At 38.6% G+C, this 18087-nt stretch overlaps 1 protein-coding gene and 1 long non-coding RNA gene across 5 annotated transcripts in view; one reads left to right on the top strand and one right to left on the bottom strand.

Annotated features, from left to right (window-relative positions):
- The window catches only part of LOC121818589 (uncharacterized), a 162517-nt gene that overhangs the window by 81602 nt on the left and 62828 nt on the right, over positions 1-18087 (bottom strand). Inside the window, exons 4-5 of one of the 2 annotated variants that reach the window (XR_006058564.2) lie at positions 8885-8970; positions 7936-8205 (exon numbers count right to left, since the gene is read on the bottom strand). This is a non-coding gene — a long non-coding RNA (uncharacterized LOC121818589). Of the gene's footprint in view, positions 1-7935; positions 8206-8884; positions 8971-18087 lie in introns of those variants that run through there. The other variant, XR_009599118.1, reaches the window with a different exon arrangement.
- Positions 1-18087, top strand: part of MUSK (muscle associated receptor tyrosine kinase) — a 98416-nt gene that overhangs the window by 61199 nt on the left and 19130 nt on the right. For 2 of the 3 annotated variants that reach the window (XM_042242901.2, XM_060408926.1), the window contains exons 8-9: positions 8210-8216; positions 15751-16014. In XM_042242901.2, the coding sequence (XP_042098835.1) occupies positions 8210-8216; positions 15751-16014 (271 nt within the window). The remainder of the gene's footprint in view (positions 1-8209; positions 8217-15750; positions 16015-18087) is intronic. The other variant, XM_060408927.1, reaches the window with a different exon arrangement.

The following is an 18087-nucleotide window of genomic DNA, read 5'->3' as shown; positions in this document are numbered from 1 at the left end:
TTAAGGAAAATGTCTAGGACAAACAATAACAGATAAAACAAAAGAACATGAGAAGGTTCAAGAGATAATTAAATGATTACATTTTTGATGCCTTCAAACTACTTGGAATGATTCTAGTCTCACTATCTTATGTTTTGTTTGATAATTGATCAGGAGCCAGTGTTTAGTAAATATATATTTATATAACTATATCCATATGTTGATAATATATGTATGTGCAGAGAGAGGGAGAAATAATTACATATGAATACTCAAATCCAAGAAAATAAACTGATCTAATCTAGCTTAACCTACACATCCACTGGTTAGAGGAGAAAATACGTGTTGCTAATATGAAGATGCTAATTTCATTTCTGGTCATTATTCAGGCATTCAAAGATCAATTCCCCGCCACGTCTCTTCTGCTCCTTCCTACTTCTATCTCTTCCTTACATGGAAAGAGAGAAGGAGTCTTGGATTTATGCAGTGGTGTCCTCTGGACCACACTAGTCTTTGGTAAAGTCTACAGCTGTAGAACTAGTGAGCTCATCTCTTGGCTTGGTGGGAACCCAGAGGACCTCCCTGTCTGGCTCAGCCCCACTGAGGCTCTTCCTGGAGCAGTACAATCCTCTACAGCTTGGTCAAATCCTTCATCAATTCCCTCTCTAGAGTCTATTATGCCACCTTTGCCCCTTGGTCACCTTGGCTGTCTCTGCAATGCCATGCATGCTAAACTCCAAGTCAGCTCCTTCTTTATCCCTCTTGGGGCCTGTAGCAACTTCTGAATCACTTTCATGTTATAAAAAATCCAAAGAAGATTAGACCACTAACTCAGTCCTGCTGTCTACCCAACTGTGTCATACTACCATTTCTGCATTAATGTGGCTGATCTCATGTCAGGTTAAAGGGCCCTTATAAGATTCTCTGTTTCTGGAGTCCCAACTAAGTAGGAAAAACCCCTGCTTTATCTTTGTGTAATTTATCAATATATCTGTCTTCTAGAATTTTGGTCCAGAGAAAGGAACCTATAAAATGTGTACCTTAATTCACCTATTTCACCTTTCTGTAATTTCATGTAGAATGAAACCAGCAATGATTTGACTTTAGTCAGTGGGTTTGGAAAGTATGAGGTACCGTTTTAGAATAACACTCCCTTACACAGCTAATTCCTAAAAAGCCACAAGACCCATTCATTCATCTCCGATCTGTTTTTCCTGTTGCATCACACTTACTATGAGACTTCAAGCTCCTCTACTTTTCCTAAAATTTCCTCATGCACATTTAAAAAGGGTATCTCATGAATGCGATGGAATAAGACATGTGAACCCCATGAGACGCCTGTCATTTTTCTTTCCTTAACCTGTTCATAGGACATCACCACATGGTCAACACCAAAATCAGATTGATTATATTATTCACAGCCAAAGATGGAGAAGCTCTATACAGTCAGCAAAAACAAGACTGGGAGCTGACTATGGCTCAGATCAAGAACTCCTTATTGCCAAACTCAGACTTAAATTGAAGAAAGTAGGGAAAACCACTAGACCATTTCAGGTATGACCTAAATCAAATCCCTTATGATTATACAGTGGAAGTGAGAAATATATTTAAGGGTCTAGATCTGATAGACAGAGTGCCTGATGAACTACAGACAGAGGTTTGTGACATGGTATAGGAGGCAGGGATCAAGACCATCCCCAAGTAAAAGAAATGCAAAAAAGCAAAATGGCTGTCTGAGGAGGCCTTACAAATAGCTGTGAAAAGAAAAGAAGTGAAAATCAAAGGAGAAAGGGAAAGATATACCCATTTGAATGCGGAATTTCAAAGAATAGCAAGGAGAGATAAGAAAGCCTTCCTCAGTGATCAGTGCAAAGAAATAGAGGAAAACAATAGAATGGGAAAGACTAGAGATCTCTTCAAGAAAATTAGAGATACCAAGGGAACATTTCATGCAAAGATGGGCTCGATAAAGGACAGAAATGGTAGGAACCTAACAGAAGCAGAAGACATTAAGAAGTGGCAAGAATACATAGAACTGTACAAAAAAAAAGGTCTTCATGACCCAGATAATCACGATGGTGTGATCAATCATCTAGAGCCAGACATCCTGGAATGTGAAGTCAAGTGGGTCTTAGGAAGCATCACTACGAACAAAGCTAGTGGAGGTGATGGAATTCCAGTGGAGCTATTTCAAACCCTGAAAGATGATGCTGTGAAAGTGCTGCACTCAATATGTCAGCGAATTTGGAAAACTCAGCAGTGGCCACAGGACTGGAAAAGGTCAGTTTTCATTCCAATCCCAAAGAAAGGCAATGCCAAAGAATGCTCAAACTACCGCACAGTTGCACTCCTCTCACACACTAGTAAAGTAATGCTCAAAATTCTCCAAGCTAAGATTCAACAATACATGAACCATGAAATTCCAGATGTTCAAGCTGGTTTTAGAAAAGACAAGGGAACCAGAGATCAAATTGCCAACATCTGCTGGATCATCAAAAAAGCAAGAAAGTTCCAGAAAAACATCTATTTCTGCTTTATTGACTATGCCAAAGCCTTTGACTGTGTGGACCACAATAAACTGTGGAAAATTCTGAAAGAGATGGGAATACCAGACCACCTGACCTGCCTCTTGAGAAATCTGTATGCAGGTCAGGAAGTAACAGTTTGAACTGGACATGGAACAATAGACTGGTTCCAAACAGAAAAAGGAGTATGTCAAGGATGTATATTGTCACCATACTTATTTAACTTATGTGCAAAGTACATCATGAGAAACGCTGGACTGGATGAAGCACAAGCTGGAATCGAGATTGCTGGGAGAAATATCAGTAACCTCAGATATGCAGATGACACCACCCTTATGGCAGAAAGTAAAGAAGAACTAAAGAGCCTCTTGATGAAAGTGAAAGAGAAGAGTGAAAAGTTGGCTTAAAGCTCCACATTCAGAAAGCTAAGATCATGGCATCTGGTCCCATCACTTCATGGCAAATAGATGGGGAAACAGTGGAAACAGTGTCAGACTTTATTTTTCCAGGCTCCCAAATCACTGCAGATGGTGATTGCAGCCATGAAATTAAAAGACGCTTACTTCTTGGGAGAAAAGTTATGACCAACCTAGATAGTATATTCAAAAGCAGAGACATTACTTTGCCAACAAAAGCCCATCTAGTCGAGACTATGGTTTTCCAGTGGTCATGTATGGATGTGAGAGTTGGACTATAAAGAAAGCTGAGCGCCAAAGAATTGATGCTTTTGAAGTGTGGTGTTGGAGAAGACTCTTGAGAGTCCCTTGGACTTCAAGGAGATCCAACCAGTCCATCCTAAAGGAGATCAGTCTTGAATGTTCATTGGAAGGACTGATGTTGAAGCTGAAACTCCAATACTTTGGCCACCTGATGTGAAGAGCTCATTTGAAAGGACCCTGATGCTGGGAAAGATTGAGGGCAGGAGAATAAGGGGATGACAGAGGATGAGATGGTTGGATGGCATCACTGACTCAGTGGACATGAGTTTGGTAAACTCCGAGAGTTGGTGATGGACAGTGAGGCCTGGCATGCTGCAGTCCATCCATGGGGTTGCAAAGAGTCAGACATGACTGAGCAACTGAACTGAACTGAACCTGTTCTTTTCAGTCAAAGTTGCTAGATGCCTCATAAGTGTCCCCTTGTCATTATTTAGGAAACTACAGCTCAACTGTAGGGTGCTCCCTATTTCAGGAAATAGGGAACCAATATTCCAGGAAAGTAGGCCACTGTGGTGTAAAAGGGATGCACGGAACCACATTAATTCAGAATTACGTCAAAGCATGATCTTATGCTTCCCAGATCTCTCAGGGCTCAGTCATGACTTCTGCTTTCTCCGTTTCTGTTTTTGGCATCTCTCTCCATTAGCCTCATTAGTGCTTCCCTGGTGGCTCAGATGGTAAAGCGTTACCCTCAGTGAGGGAGGCCCGGGTTCAATCCCTGGGTTGGGAAGATCCCTTGGAGAAGGAAAATGCAACCCATCTAGTATTCTTGCCTGGAAAATCCCATGGACAGAGAACCCTGGTAGGCTACAGTCTATGGGGTCTCAAAGAGTCGGACACAACTGAGTGACTTCACTTTCTTTCTTTCTTTTCTCCATTAGCCTCTGAGGTCCAGAGCCTGATGCTTCCCCTTGACACTCTGGCAATGCTTCCTTACCGCAAACTCTCCTTTCTCCCTTTTCAGCCACCCCATCCTCCCCTGGTGTTTTGCAGTCAATGGTACTTTTTGTCACATTCTCTGGGTTTCACTTTGAAGCTTTTACTCCATCTGTTTATTTACTTATCCCAGCAGGAAAACTGGAAATGGAAAAATCTGTTCTAGGGCTCAGGATTATGTCTAATGATATTTCTAGTGTTTGAAAGAAAACAACAACAACAAAAATAAAGATCATCCTTCATTGTCCCCCAACTCTTCCATGCATATGCCCAGATTCATATGCATTATTTGGGAAACTTGATATACTTTTTCTGACTCATTTACATTTACTGCTAGTCATCAAAAGGAGCCAGAAGAACTTTTGGATCCTCTCCCTATGAACCAGGAAGTTCCATTTCCCCTTCAGTCACAACCTCAAAAGGCTCAAGTTGCCATTTAAACTCACCAGGATGCCATGTTATTGGCAAGATGCCTGCGCTTTGTCCTCAGAACCCTCAGCCCTGTGACAGAGACCAGCAAGACAGCCCATGATCCCTGTAATGAGCATAGTCCTGGAAGAGCCAAAGGCCATCAAAATAGACACAGGTATTAATTCTATCAAACATTTAAAGAAGCCTTAACAGCAGTCTTTATTACCCTGATACCAATGCCAGAGAAGGGCAATACAAGAAAACCAAAGATCAATATCCCTGATGGATACAGTTGCAAAAATTCTCAATAAAATCCTAGCAAACCAAATTCAACAGCACATTAACAGAATCATGCTTCATGATCAAGTGGGATTTATCTCTGGGATGCAAGAATGGTTCAACATACACAAATCAGTTAATATTTGTCTTTATCTGACTTAATTCAGTTAGTGTGATAATCTCTAGGTTCATCCATGTTGCTTCAAAATGGCACTATTTCAGTCTTTTTTATGGCTATTATTTCATTATATATATATGTATGTACACATATATGTACATATATCCATATTTTTAAGGATAAAAATATGATCCTCTCAGTAGATGCAGAAAAAGCTTTTAACAAAATTCAACATACATTAAAAATAAGAACTCTCAGCAAATTGGATATAAGGAATGCACTCCAACCCAGTAAGTGCCATATATAACAAACCCACAGCCAATATCATACTCAATAGCAAAATATTACACACTTTTCCTCTAAGATCAGGAACATGACAGGAGTGCCCATTCTCACCATTTGTATTTAGCATCGTACTGGAAGTCCTAGCCCAAGCAATCAGGCAATTAAAAGAAATAAAAGGCATCCAAATTGGAAGGGAAGAAGTAAAATTGTCCCTGTTTGCAGAGGACCCAGTCTTATACATAGAAAATCCTAAAAACTCCACCAAAATCTGTTAGAACTAATCAATGAATTAAGTAAGTTCTACATATAAAATCAACATATGGAAATCAGTTGTTTTTTTATACACTAATATCTGAAGAAGAAATAAAGAAAACTATCCCATTTACAATAGCACCAAAACAACAACAAAAAAAAGTACTTAGTAATAAGTTTAACTTAGGAAGAGAAAGATCTGTACACTGAAAATTACAAGGCACTGATGACAGAAATTAAATATACAAATAAATCGAAGATATCCTGTATTCCCCTTGAGGAGGAAAATGGCAACTCACTCCAGTATTCTTGCCTGGAGAATCCCAAGGACAAAGGAGCCTGACAAGTTATAGTCCATGGGGTCGTAAAGAGTTGGACACAACCAAAGTGACTTAACATAACATTCTGTGTCCATAGATCAGAAGAATTAATATTGCTAAAATGTCTACACCACCCAAAGCTATCTGTGGATTTCATATCAATTCAGTTCAGTTCAGTCGCTCAGTCGTATCCGACTCTTTGCAACCCCATGAATCATAGCACGCCAGGCCTCCCTGTCCATCACCAACTCCCAGAGTTCACTCAGATTTCATGTACTCCTATTAAAATTCCTATGACATTTTTCACAAAAATAGAACAAACAATTCTAAAATTGTATGGAATCAAAAAAGATCCCCAATAGTTAAGAAATTGTAAGAAAGAAGAATAAACGGAAGGCAACACACTTCCTGGTTTCAAACTATATTACAAAACTATACTAACCAAAACAGTATAGAACTGGCATAAAAACAGACACCTAGGCAAATGGAAATGAATCAAGATCCCAGAAATAAACTCACACATATATGTGAGTTGGCACATATATTTGTCCATTAATTTATGACAAAAAACCCAAGAATAGACAATGGGGAAAAGATAGTCTTTTCCATGAATGGTATTGGGAGACAAGATAACCACATGCAAAAGATTCTATTTCTGTTCCGTAAATAAGTTCATTTGTATCAGAGTTTATATTCCACATATAAGTATCATATGATATTTGTCTTAATCTGACTTAATTTAGTTAACATGATAATCTCTAGGTTCATCCATGTTGCTGCAAAATGGCATTGTTACAGTCTTTTTTATGGCTGAGTATTATTCCATTATATATGTATGTATATAGATGACATTTTATACATTCATTTCATATTTTTATTTTCTATATTTTGAGCTGATGTTTCACATTATTGCAGAGAAAATATAACTTTGGACTCTGTTTCATAATAACCATAGCTAATTGAATACACCACCATGTTTCACATTCTCTGTCATGTCTCATAGTCACACTGTTGGGTCCCTTGCAATGTTCTCCACAATTGTGAGACCTGGGGTAATGTAGCAGGAGCACACAACTCCCTCTCCCCCCCAGTGCTCCACCCACCATAGGCAGAGAGCGTTCTTATCAAAAAAACAGACCCCATCCCTCAGCATTTCATGGTGGTTTCATCTGGTTTCCAACTGATTAAAGGTGTTTGCTTTTGTTTTTAATAAAAGAGAAAAGAATAAATGAATAACAGCCAGTAGCTGCACTAAATTGCTACCAGCTGTCCCACAGCTAGTACCAAGAGATAAGCATTCTTTTTATAATCACGCAGCTTTTTCATATTAGATTGGCTGTATGTTTGAGAAGAGAGCCAAAGTTTTATTGGCTTTTCCAGATAATTGAAAGGATACTACAAATATTGATGACTGTTGGAAATTTTTAGAATCGTAAAAATAACTAGTTTTGAGATAAAAGCACTTGCTTATAATTGCAAGGTTCTTGAAGCCCTTTCCTGCTCCCCATTCCCCCCGCCCCTGACCAAAGAAAATGTGACTGGAGAAATTTCTGTATAAAACACGTGGAGGTCTCGTGAATCATCCTTTGATTCTCTTAATATTCTTGAAAAGACTGAGCATCTTTAAACAACTTTGATTTTTTTGTCCTCTCACTTGCCATTGAAACAGAAGCCTTTGTAAGTTTGATATCTCTTCCCAGCTTCCATGGCTGGGTTCCCTTTGGTGTTGGTTCATCTCCATGGTATAGAATCCTCTCTTCTTAAATTGAGGGCTTTTTCATATTCAGAACCTTGGTCTTTTCATGTTTCAGCAAGTTTCCTTGTCCAGCTGCTATTAGATTCTGTCTTTACCCGTTCTGAATTATATACCATTTTCTCTTTAAGAATTTCCTGTTTCTTCCATCTGTTCTACCCAGAAAATGTGGGGCCCCTTGTTAGAAAATTATTAAGTGTTTCAAGATGATCACAGCAGAACACTAAACTAAGCATGGAGCCCTTCTGAGTGTGAGACCCTGAGTGTATGACCACGTGAGGCCAGTGGGTCTGTGAAAATAACGGCTCCACTGCCCATCCCCTCTTTCCTTTTCCTGTTCAGCCCTCCACTCCTTGCTTTTGAAAAGTCCCTGGGTGGCAAACAGAGGGAAAATTGGACTATGATCCTGCCTAGGCTAATGATGCCATGGTTGACTCATCTTAAAAAGAATTCAGTTCCTAAAGACATTTAATATTTTCTTATTTTCCTTCTCCAAATATGCCTGCTAATGTAGGATCTGGCCTCCTGGCAGATGCAGATAACTTACAAGCCTTGAGATGAAAATGTACTAACCTTTGTTTCTTTTCTCCTTTACTTTGATTTCCTGTGGAAACTTCCTTTCCTGGTACTAGAATGGAGGTAAGGTATTGCTATTACACCAACGTTTTGTTTTGCTTTGTTTGACATGCCATTTATTATCTATTATTTGTTGAGCACTATAATCTTTCAGAAACTCTCTAATTTCTAATCCTTTAAATACTTTCACAAAAAGGTGATGATGACGATAGGTACTATCTATTGAGTACTTACTACGTATCAGGCACTATGCTAAGAGTTCTACATGCATTAAAAAAAATTTATCCTTGGGACATCCCTATGAAATAGGTACTATTATTATCCTTACTGTATGGAAAAGAAATTAAGAGAGTTACTTGGAATTGGAGACTATAAGTTACTCATACATCAAGTAAATCATAGGCTTGGAAAAGAGAAACAGCATTGACTCCCAAATGCTCCCTCATAGCTTTATCCTGCATATAAGAAAGTAACACCTTATAACATTCTGAAATTTACAATGTTTTATTTGCATAAATTGACTTTCATAAAAATTCTATGATGTGTGGTATCTATTTAAACCTAATTTTACAAATTATGAAATCAAGATTCAGAATGGTAGTGTGTACTCAATTGCTCAGTGATGTCCTACTCTTCGGATTGTACTCTACTCCATGGATGGTAGCCCACAAGGCTCCTCTGTCCATGGAATTTTTCAGGAAAGAATACTGGAGCAAATTGCCATCTCCTACCTCAGTGGATCTTCCCAGTCCAGGGATGGAACCTGTGTCTCTTGAGTCTCCTGCATTGGCAGGTGGATTCTTTACCATCGTGCAACCTGGAAGCCCCCATCAAAATGGTTAATTAAAATAATAATAATAGTTAAGTTCTGCAGACATTTTAAACACCACTTTTCTCATATTCATATTTCAGCAACTTTATGGGACAAGAACTACCATCGCTCTTTCTTTATATGAGGCACCTGAGGCACAAAGATCTGTCCAGACCACATAGCTAACTACAAAACCTCAATTTGAGCTCAGATCAGTTCAGTCGCTCAGTCGTGTCTGACTCTTTGCGACCCCATGAATCACGGCACGCCAGGCCTCCCTGTCCATCACCTACTCCCAGAGTTCACTCAGACTCACGTTCATTGAGTTAGTGATGTCATCCAGCCATCTTATCCTCGGTCGTCCCCTTCTCCTCCTGCCCTCAATCCCTCCCAGCACCAGAGTCTTTTCCAATGAGTCAACTCTTCACATGAGGTGGCCAAAGTAGATAGTCAGAGTCAAAAACACAGATTCATAACTATAATGCTAACCCATTTAACACATTAGACAGGACCTACAACTCAAGCCATTGACTATAATTCCATGGAATGAAATCATTCATAGCATAAATAATAATTCATAGCCTAAGAAAATTTAGTGTGTTCTCAATCTTTCTTCCAATTCATATAGCTTTGATGTATTTATTTACCTGATAAGTAAAATTATCAGGTATTTGAGAATTAGGTGGCTTCACCTATTTGAGAATTAGGTGGCTATCACAGTTCTAAGAGACAGCATACTGACCTGAAGGATACAATAGAGAAGCTGAATAGTTACTGAAGAGATATGTGGCATATACATGGAAAAACATAAATTGAAATGCAGGTCACCGGTAGAAGAGATGGCATCTTTCACTCATTCATCCCTTTAGCACGCCTGTCTTCTCTACGCATCTTTAAGCCACTCACTCTAGGAAACTTCCCTGGGGGTCCAGTGGTTAAAAATCCACCTTGCAATGCAGGGGACGCAGGTTTGATTTCTGGATGGAGAACTAAGATCCTACGTGCCACAGAGCAATTCAACCCACATGCTGCAACCACTGAGCCCATGTGCTCTGGAACCCACATGACACAACTAGCGAGTTTCATGCACTGCAGTGAGAGATTGCACACGATGCAATGGAGATCCCGCACGCCACAACGAACACCTGACGCAGCCAAATATAAAGAAATGCGATTACGCCGTTAAAACCAAACCAAAACAAAACACTGACTCTAATTCTGGCGCTATATTGGAAAGTGGAGAAACAAAAGAAATTTTATGTATTCTCTGCACCCAAGGAATTGACATTTTACTAGGAGACATATACATACACACACTGGGTCTGGAAGATCCTCTGGGGAAGGAAATGGCAACCCACTCCAGTACTCTTGCCCAGAAAATCACATGGACAGAAGACCCAGGTGGGCTACAATCAAAGGGTTGCAAAGAGTTGGACATGACTGAGCGATTAAGCACGCATGCACACATACACACACACACACCTATACAAATTACAGAACCACATAATAATGGAAGCATGCACAAACCCTAAGCGCTCATGGACAGAAATCATTCACATAGAACTAAATGCAAATGAAAAATTTGAACTGGTTATAGTCAAATAAATGCTAACTACAGAAACTCCCATACCATTTTTCACTTGTGATAACACAAGGAACTTTGGTTTTCTGCAAAGGACAAGACAGTAAGTATAGGGATTTGTGGGCCATACAGTTACTGTTGCAACTACTCAGCTCTGCTATGGCAGCACAAAAGCAACCAAAGATAATTGGAAATGGATGAACTGGGCTGTGTTCCAATAAAACATAACTTCTGGATACTGAAATTTGAATTTCATATAATTTTCACTTCTTTTGATTTCTTCAACCAGTCAAAAATATAAATACCATTTTTAACTCACAGGTGATATAAAAAGGGGCAGAGCGCCAAGTTTGACCTGTGGGTTCTATTTGCTGACCCCTATCTTAGAGAATGTGCGTGCATGTGTGCTAAGCGTCCAACTCTTCACCACGCTATGGACTGTAGCCCGCCAGGCTCCTCTATCCATGGCGTTCTCCAGGCAAGAATACTGGAGTGGGTTGTCATGCCCTCTTCCAAGGGATCTTCCTGACCCAGGGACCCAATTTGCATCTCCTGCACCTCCTGCATTGCAGGCAGATTCTTTACCTCTGAGCCACACAATCATACACAGAGACATTAGACATGAAAGTATAAAAACAATGCCAGTTTGCTTTAGAGACTGAGGGTGACGTAGAGCCTTGACCATCGCATAAGTACAATGAGAGGCTGGGCAGTTGCTATATAACAAAGGTGTGTCACCATCGAAGGAGAGGTACAGTTCTCACATGGGAAGGCAGGAAAAGAAGGTGTGGCATTTCCACTGAGGTAGTGGGGTTGTCCCCACCAACCATGGCATGGCTGGCCATCTGAATGTGCCATTGGATAATGTATTCAATGGGAGCAGATGTCTCTCTCATAGAAACTGGAACATCACATTTTAAAACAGTGGACCCTTGAACAAGTCAGTGGTTAGGGGTACCAATCAGTATCTTATAGCCTACCCTATGTCTATGTGGTTCCTCCATATCCACATTTTGCATCCTTGGATTCAACTAACCACGCACGGGATGGTATAGGACTGTAGTATTTATTGAAAAGAACTGTGTATAAGTGGATCCAAGTAATTCAAACCTGTATTGCTCAAGGGTCAACTGTATTCTACTGATAGGGAGTCACACATGCTAAAGCAGAGCGAAAATAAAAGCAAAAATGCAGTAAGAATCCTTCAAATATTTCATTTGCTCAAGGAGAGTTGCCTGTTACAAGAGAAACTAGAAAGGCTGGGATCAAACATCAGTTGCTGACTCCAAAAAAGAAACTATACAGAAAGAGAGGTCAGTCAGGTTTAGTTTGTCAGGAGGCGAGAGAGGAACTGACTGCAAGTGCCATATTAACTAGAATTTTTGGAGGAAGTTTGGCAGATTATTCCGAAATGACCAGCACTCTGTGAACTCTTGTTGAACCCTGCAACCTCTGTCCCATCGCTGAATGGGCAACAGGACCAGCTGTCTCTGCTGTCGCTCCATCTGCAGTCTCAAGAGCTACATGTGGAGAAACATGACTTCAGCTGGACAGAAAAGGGACTCATCACTTGCAAAAGGCAGAAGGCACCAATGGAAATTTTTTGCATTCATCTTTTTCCCTAGGTTTTGCTGTGAGCTCCTTAAAAGAAAAATTTAAGTGATAAGGTTAGGAGGTTGAGGGGAAAACAATGGCCCAATTGGCTTCCATATCTGGCCTCAGAAATTTGATCATCACATAAAATTTGAGGTTTATAAGTTGCCAAAATAAGGGAGATATATTACATAGTATACACACACACACACACACACACACACACACACACACACACACACACATATATATACTTGATGCTAAATATCCCTTGTCTTGTGGGCTAATAAAGCAATGATAATCTATGAAAGCTGTCTTTAATGCTCACAAAACATCAGCAAGACACAGAAAATTAGCAAGAAAATACACTTTGTATGGTTTTTCCCAGGATGCAAACGGTTTTCACAGGCTGGTTATCGTCAAGCTGGTATGAAGACAAACCAAAATTAAAACCAAGATCTTCTCCCTTCTATTAAATGCCTATTCTGCCTTTTTTTTTTTTCTTTTGCATTTTGTAGCTAGTGCTCAAAAATCAATGAGGACTCAGTGTTATTAATTCACACTGAGGTTGTTCTAAAGATTTTTCTAGGGCTTTTTAAAAGAAAAGCAGCAGAAATTTAGAGAAAAGAATTGGTTAATTCATTATTAATAACCCTTATCTCTAAGGCTACTTTCATTAACTTTTCCTTTGTGTAATTTTTCTTAGTTTCCAATGTTTTTTTCAAAAAAATGGTTTTGCTTATGTAATTAAAGAACAAAATCATGAACTTTTCATTTAAAAATATTAATGAAAAAATAAAGAAGTGTTATTCAATAGTTCTCATATGACAATGAAACACAGATGATTAATTCTCAACTCAGACAGACCAGGAGAAATAAATATTTAACTTTTACATGATACATTTTTTTAAGTGAAAATAGTCACCCTTCCTCTCTTTTTAAGGAAGGATTATCAATATGTATGACATTTTGTAAAACAGTTTGAGTTACTTCCAGTTATTAGGTATTATTATTCAGTTTCTTAAAGCACAGTATGCTTGCTTCTCTCGAACTTTCTTAGGTTTCCTTAGGAAACCCTTACCTTGGGTTTCTCAGAAGTTGAGTCATGAGCTATTTCTGGTGTTTCCTCAACCTTATAGGGCCCAGGTTTTCTTGGGAGTTTTGTGTTCCCTTATTCAAAACCTTCATTTTTAAAACCCCCAATAAACTACAAGTAATACAATAAAATTCATGTTAACTAATTAGTAAAATGCTAATATGAATTAGAAAATGATTCTATATTAGAAAACATTATTTTAAAATATAATATTTCATGGAAGTTCATTGCTTTACCTGAATGAGTTGTATCTCATTTAATAGATTTGCTTCAAAGACAAGTCGATGATAATTTCGAATCAATTTTTCAAATTCAGATGAGATCTGTTAGCAGTTAAAACACTTCAATTAAATAAATTTCAGTTGTTTAATTTTCTTTTCTTGAAATCCTTTATATAAAGATAATGAAATGCTAAATTCCAACAGATGTACAAATCTAAATGAGAAAGCAACTTGAATTCGCATCACTGTTAACAACACATCTGATGGAAGGCATAAAGACATGTTGAGACCATTACAGTGCCTGCACGTAATAAGTGCTCAATAAATATTTGTCAAGTGAGTATCAGTTCAGTTGCTCAGTCGTGTCTGACTCTTTGCGACCCCATGAATCGCAGCACGCCAGGCCTCCCTGTCCATCACCAACTCCCGGAGTTCACTCAGATTCACGTCCATCGAGTCCGTGATGCCATCCAGCCATCTCATCCTCTGTTGTCCCCTTCTCCTCCTGCCCTCAATCCCTCCCACCATCAGAGTCTTTTCCAATGAGTCAACTGTTTGCATGAGGTGGCCAAAGTACTGGAGTTTCAGCATTAGCATCATTCCTTCCAAAAGAAATCCCAGGGCTGATCTCCTTAAGAATGGACTGGGTGGATCTCCTTGCAATCCAAGGGACTCTCAAGAGTCTTCTCCAACACCACAGTTCAAAAGCATCAATTCTTCGGCGCTCAGCTTTCTTCACAGTCCAACTCTCACATGCATACATGACCACTGGAAAACCATAGCCTTGACTAGATGGACCTTAGTTGGCAAAGTAATGTCTCTGCTTTTGAATATGCTATCTAGGCTGGTCATAACTTTTCTTCCAAGGAGTAAGCGTCTTTTAATTTCATGGCTGCAGTACCCATCTGCAGTGATTTTGGAGCCCCCCAAAATAAAGTCTGACACTGTTTCTACTGTTTCCCCATCTATTTTCAATGAAGTGATGGGATCGGATGCCAAGATCTTTGTTTTCTGAATGTTGAGTTTTAAGCCAAATTTTTCACTTTCCTCTTTCACTTTCATCAAGAGGCTTTTTCGTTCCTCTTCACTGTCCTCCATAAGGATGTATAGGAGCTATAATTCTCAGCACTGCATTAAGGGAAGAGTGGATATGTGGAGAAAGCATCAGCAGTATTTTCATTTTCCTTAGTGTCCTCTTCAGTCATTATAACAGATAAGTTTTTAATCTTATTTTTATGCCAGTACTTTTATTACCCATGAATAAATACACAATAACCTGGGTTCAGGATAATTATTTACATCACTGTAAAGAATATGGCATCTTAAGTGACCAGATGACTTTCCCTAAGACATTTGGTGAGAAAATGGCAAAATTGAAGATGCTACTTAGCTCCTCTGAGAGTCATAGAGACTCTTATCTGAGAGTCTAGTGCTTTCTCCTCCCTGTGTGCCTTTCTTCTTATTCTTTAATGGAATGTTTGGAAGATGTGTGGGTGGTAGGATCTGAATACTGAAGATGTGTGCCACAAAATTAAAATGCTTACCTATCATAACATTTAAATAAACTAAGGGAGAATTCAATGGACAGAGGAGCCTGGAGGACTAGAGTCCAGGGGGTCACAAAGAGTCAAACATGACTAAGCAACTATCGCTTTGCTTCCCTAGAGGCTCAGTTGGTAAAGACTCTGCCTGCAATGCAGGAGATCTGGGTTCGAACCCTGGGTTGGGAATATCCCCTGGAGAAGGGAATGACAACCTTCTCCAGTATTTTTGCCTGGAGAATCCCATGGACAGAGGAGTGTGGCAGGGTACAGTCCATGGGGCCGCAAAGAGTCAGACACAACTGAGTGACTTTCACTCTTCACTTTTCATGTTCATAAAGCTGCAAGTTTTGGGATCAGACCAATTACTACACACAGTCACTTATTAATCATCATGATGGATGTGTTTTGTAGATGTATTTGTTGCTACGTCAGCTTATCTGTAAGAAATGTGGAGTCATATTTTATTTATGATGGAAATAATAAAAAATACTCCCACACATTCTGGCCTTGAGAGTTTCCAAAGCTTTCCACATGGTTATCAATTTGGTTCTTCATCATAACCTCTGGAGTAGCCAGAGGTAATATAATTGCTGCTGGAAATGACAATATTCAGATGGAACATTTCAACCAATTTGCCAGTACATCTTCTATTTCTGTGATGCAGATGTGGAAATGGAAAATAAACAAAAAGGCAGATTGAATGCTCAGAAACAGCATGTGATCCGGAATGTTGTTCACTGCTTCTTTCAGCAAGCCACAGAAAGATAACAAAGGCTACTGCGCCCAGTACAGAGGGGAGGTGTGCAATGCTGTCCTGGCAAAAGACGCTCTTGTTTTCTTCAACAACTCCTACGCAGACCCTGAGGAGGCCCAAGAACTACTGGTTCATACTGCCTGGAATGAACTGAAAGCAGTGAGCCCATTCTGCCGGCCAGCTGCTGAAGCTTTGCTGTGTAACCACATCTTCCAAGAATGCAACCCTGGGGTGGTACCTACTCCTATACCCATTTGCAGGTAAAATTAACAAATAAATAAATGGGGAAATTCTGTTTGTCTGCAAACAGGGAAAGTTTTCAAAAGAGGAAGTTGTAATGTACAGAAGTAAAGGCAAAAACTGGCTTTTGTCCAGACTACAAGGTAATTAATTGGACAAAATTCTTACCCTGTAAATCCCTGATGGATGATACATTATTATACATGGGACTTCCCTGGTGACTCAGATGGTAAAGAATCCACCTGCAATGCAGGAGACCTAGGTTTGATCCCTGGGTCAGGAAGATCCCCTGGAGAAGGGAATGGCAACCCACTCCAGTATTCTTGCCTGGAGAATTCCATGGACATAGGAGCTTGGCGGGCTACAGTCCATGGGGTTACAAAGAGTCAGACACAACTGAGCAACTAATGCTTTAACACTGAGCTAGAAAATATCATAAAAGGTATAATATTCTATGATATTTGTTATTGTTTACATCATTTTCATATTCATAGATATCCCTACTTTCTAGGAAGTAAAAACCAAAATCCCAAACTAACATGGATTTCATTGGTAAACCAAGATAGAGAAAATAAAGACTATAAAGTGTTTCAATATTATTTGTCAATAAACATGAGATCTTGGTGAGCATTTCAGAATATCAAGATACATTCCACCTAATATTCTAATTTAAGTACTGACACTCTTATCTCATGGGAGGGGTGGAAGTAGTTATAAGCATTTTATTTCTTTAAATCCCCCATACCCTTTAAGCATTGAAATTTATAAATTCAAATTCAACAGAACTATCTTTGCCTCTATTTACATTTTATATAGCAAAGATAGGAATCTATATGAATTTTGAGCTAACTAGAACAAAGTTCAAATAGCGTTTGTACTATTTTCTAGATGTATATCATCTGGGCTAAATTCAGTTTCCTCATTCGCAAGATAGAGTTGACAAGATTTAAAGATAAACTGCATCCATGGCATATATTAGAAACTGGATAGATGCTGTTCACTTGTCAAGGAAACAGGAAGACTATCAACATAGAATATTTCCATCTGTTTCAATGAAACCAGTAACTATCTAAATACTGAAATAGTTTTTAAGTACTCTATTAAGCATACAAGGACTATGGAGAGGTTATTAAAACACAGTGCTCCATTCTTCAACTTACTGCGGATTTTGAAGGTTTGGAGACATTTTAAGACTAATACAATTTGTTATTTCTTCAGTTAAGAGTATGTTTTCATCAGATATGACATCTAGATATCTCTTGGGGAACAACCAGAATTAAATTGAAGTGTCCTTCGTACGCTAGAACAAAATAAATTTATTGAGTAACTTTTCAACATTTACGCCCTAGACCAGTTTACGTGCTTAGGCCACAGATGTCCTTTCTCAGGATTGAATATAACTTACATTTTTTTTAGAAAAAAAAAATTTGTTCTTTTTCAGAAAAAAAATCTCTTTCATTGAGATGTCAAATTTATTAGAATAGCATAATTATCTCTTAAATCTGTGAGCCATTAAATGTTTTTTCCTAATTCCAGTTGCTATTTAAACAAGTATTTTTAATCTGAAACTTGTTTCAATTTTTTAATCCTTATAAACAATTTATTAATATTGGGGTCAAAAAATAAGTCTAGAAATTTTCACATGTTATTGTTTTTTCTCTCAAATATAATTAATAATTGTTTAAAAATTAGACATTTAAAGAGGCTTGGTCTCTGCTTTTAAGGTACAAAATTCATATAGATTATATAGGTGTTAGTGTCATGAGTAATTAAGTTGTCCGATCCTTTCTGCTGTTAAATGAGTTTTGCCTGTTTGATTCAATGCAATAAACCCTTCCACAATAACTGTTTAATTCTAAGAAAATTTTCCTGCAGTCCTGGTAACTTCTGCTTTTTGTACCAATAACATTAGGATTAAAATTGGGCTCACTGTAAAAAACTAGTAAGTTTGCTCTTCAGATATTCTCATTTTGTCTCCTTGCACTTGAATTATATCTTTTATAATAGTTTCTGTTTGCCTTGATATTTCAAGGTGGTTCAGAAGTCTCCAATCACATTATATTTTACTGCTACTTTATGTGTAAGACTTTTAA

Source organism: Ovis aries, chromosome 2, assembly GCF_016772045.2.
Source record: "Ovis aries strain OAR_USU_Benz2616 breed Rambouillet chromosome 2, ARS-UI_Ramb_v3.0, whole genome shotgun sequence".
Lineage (NCBI taxonomy): Eukaryota > Metazoa > Chordata > Mammalia > Artiodactyla > Bovidae > Ovis > Ovis aries.
The sequence above is the reverse complement of the archived record's forward strand: the minus strand, read 5'-3'. Positions and strand labels throughout refer to the sequence as shown.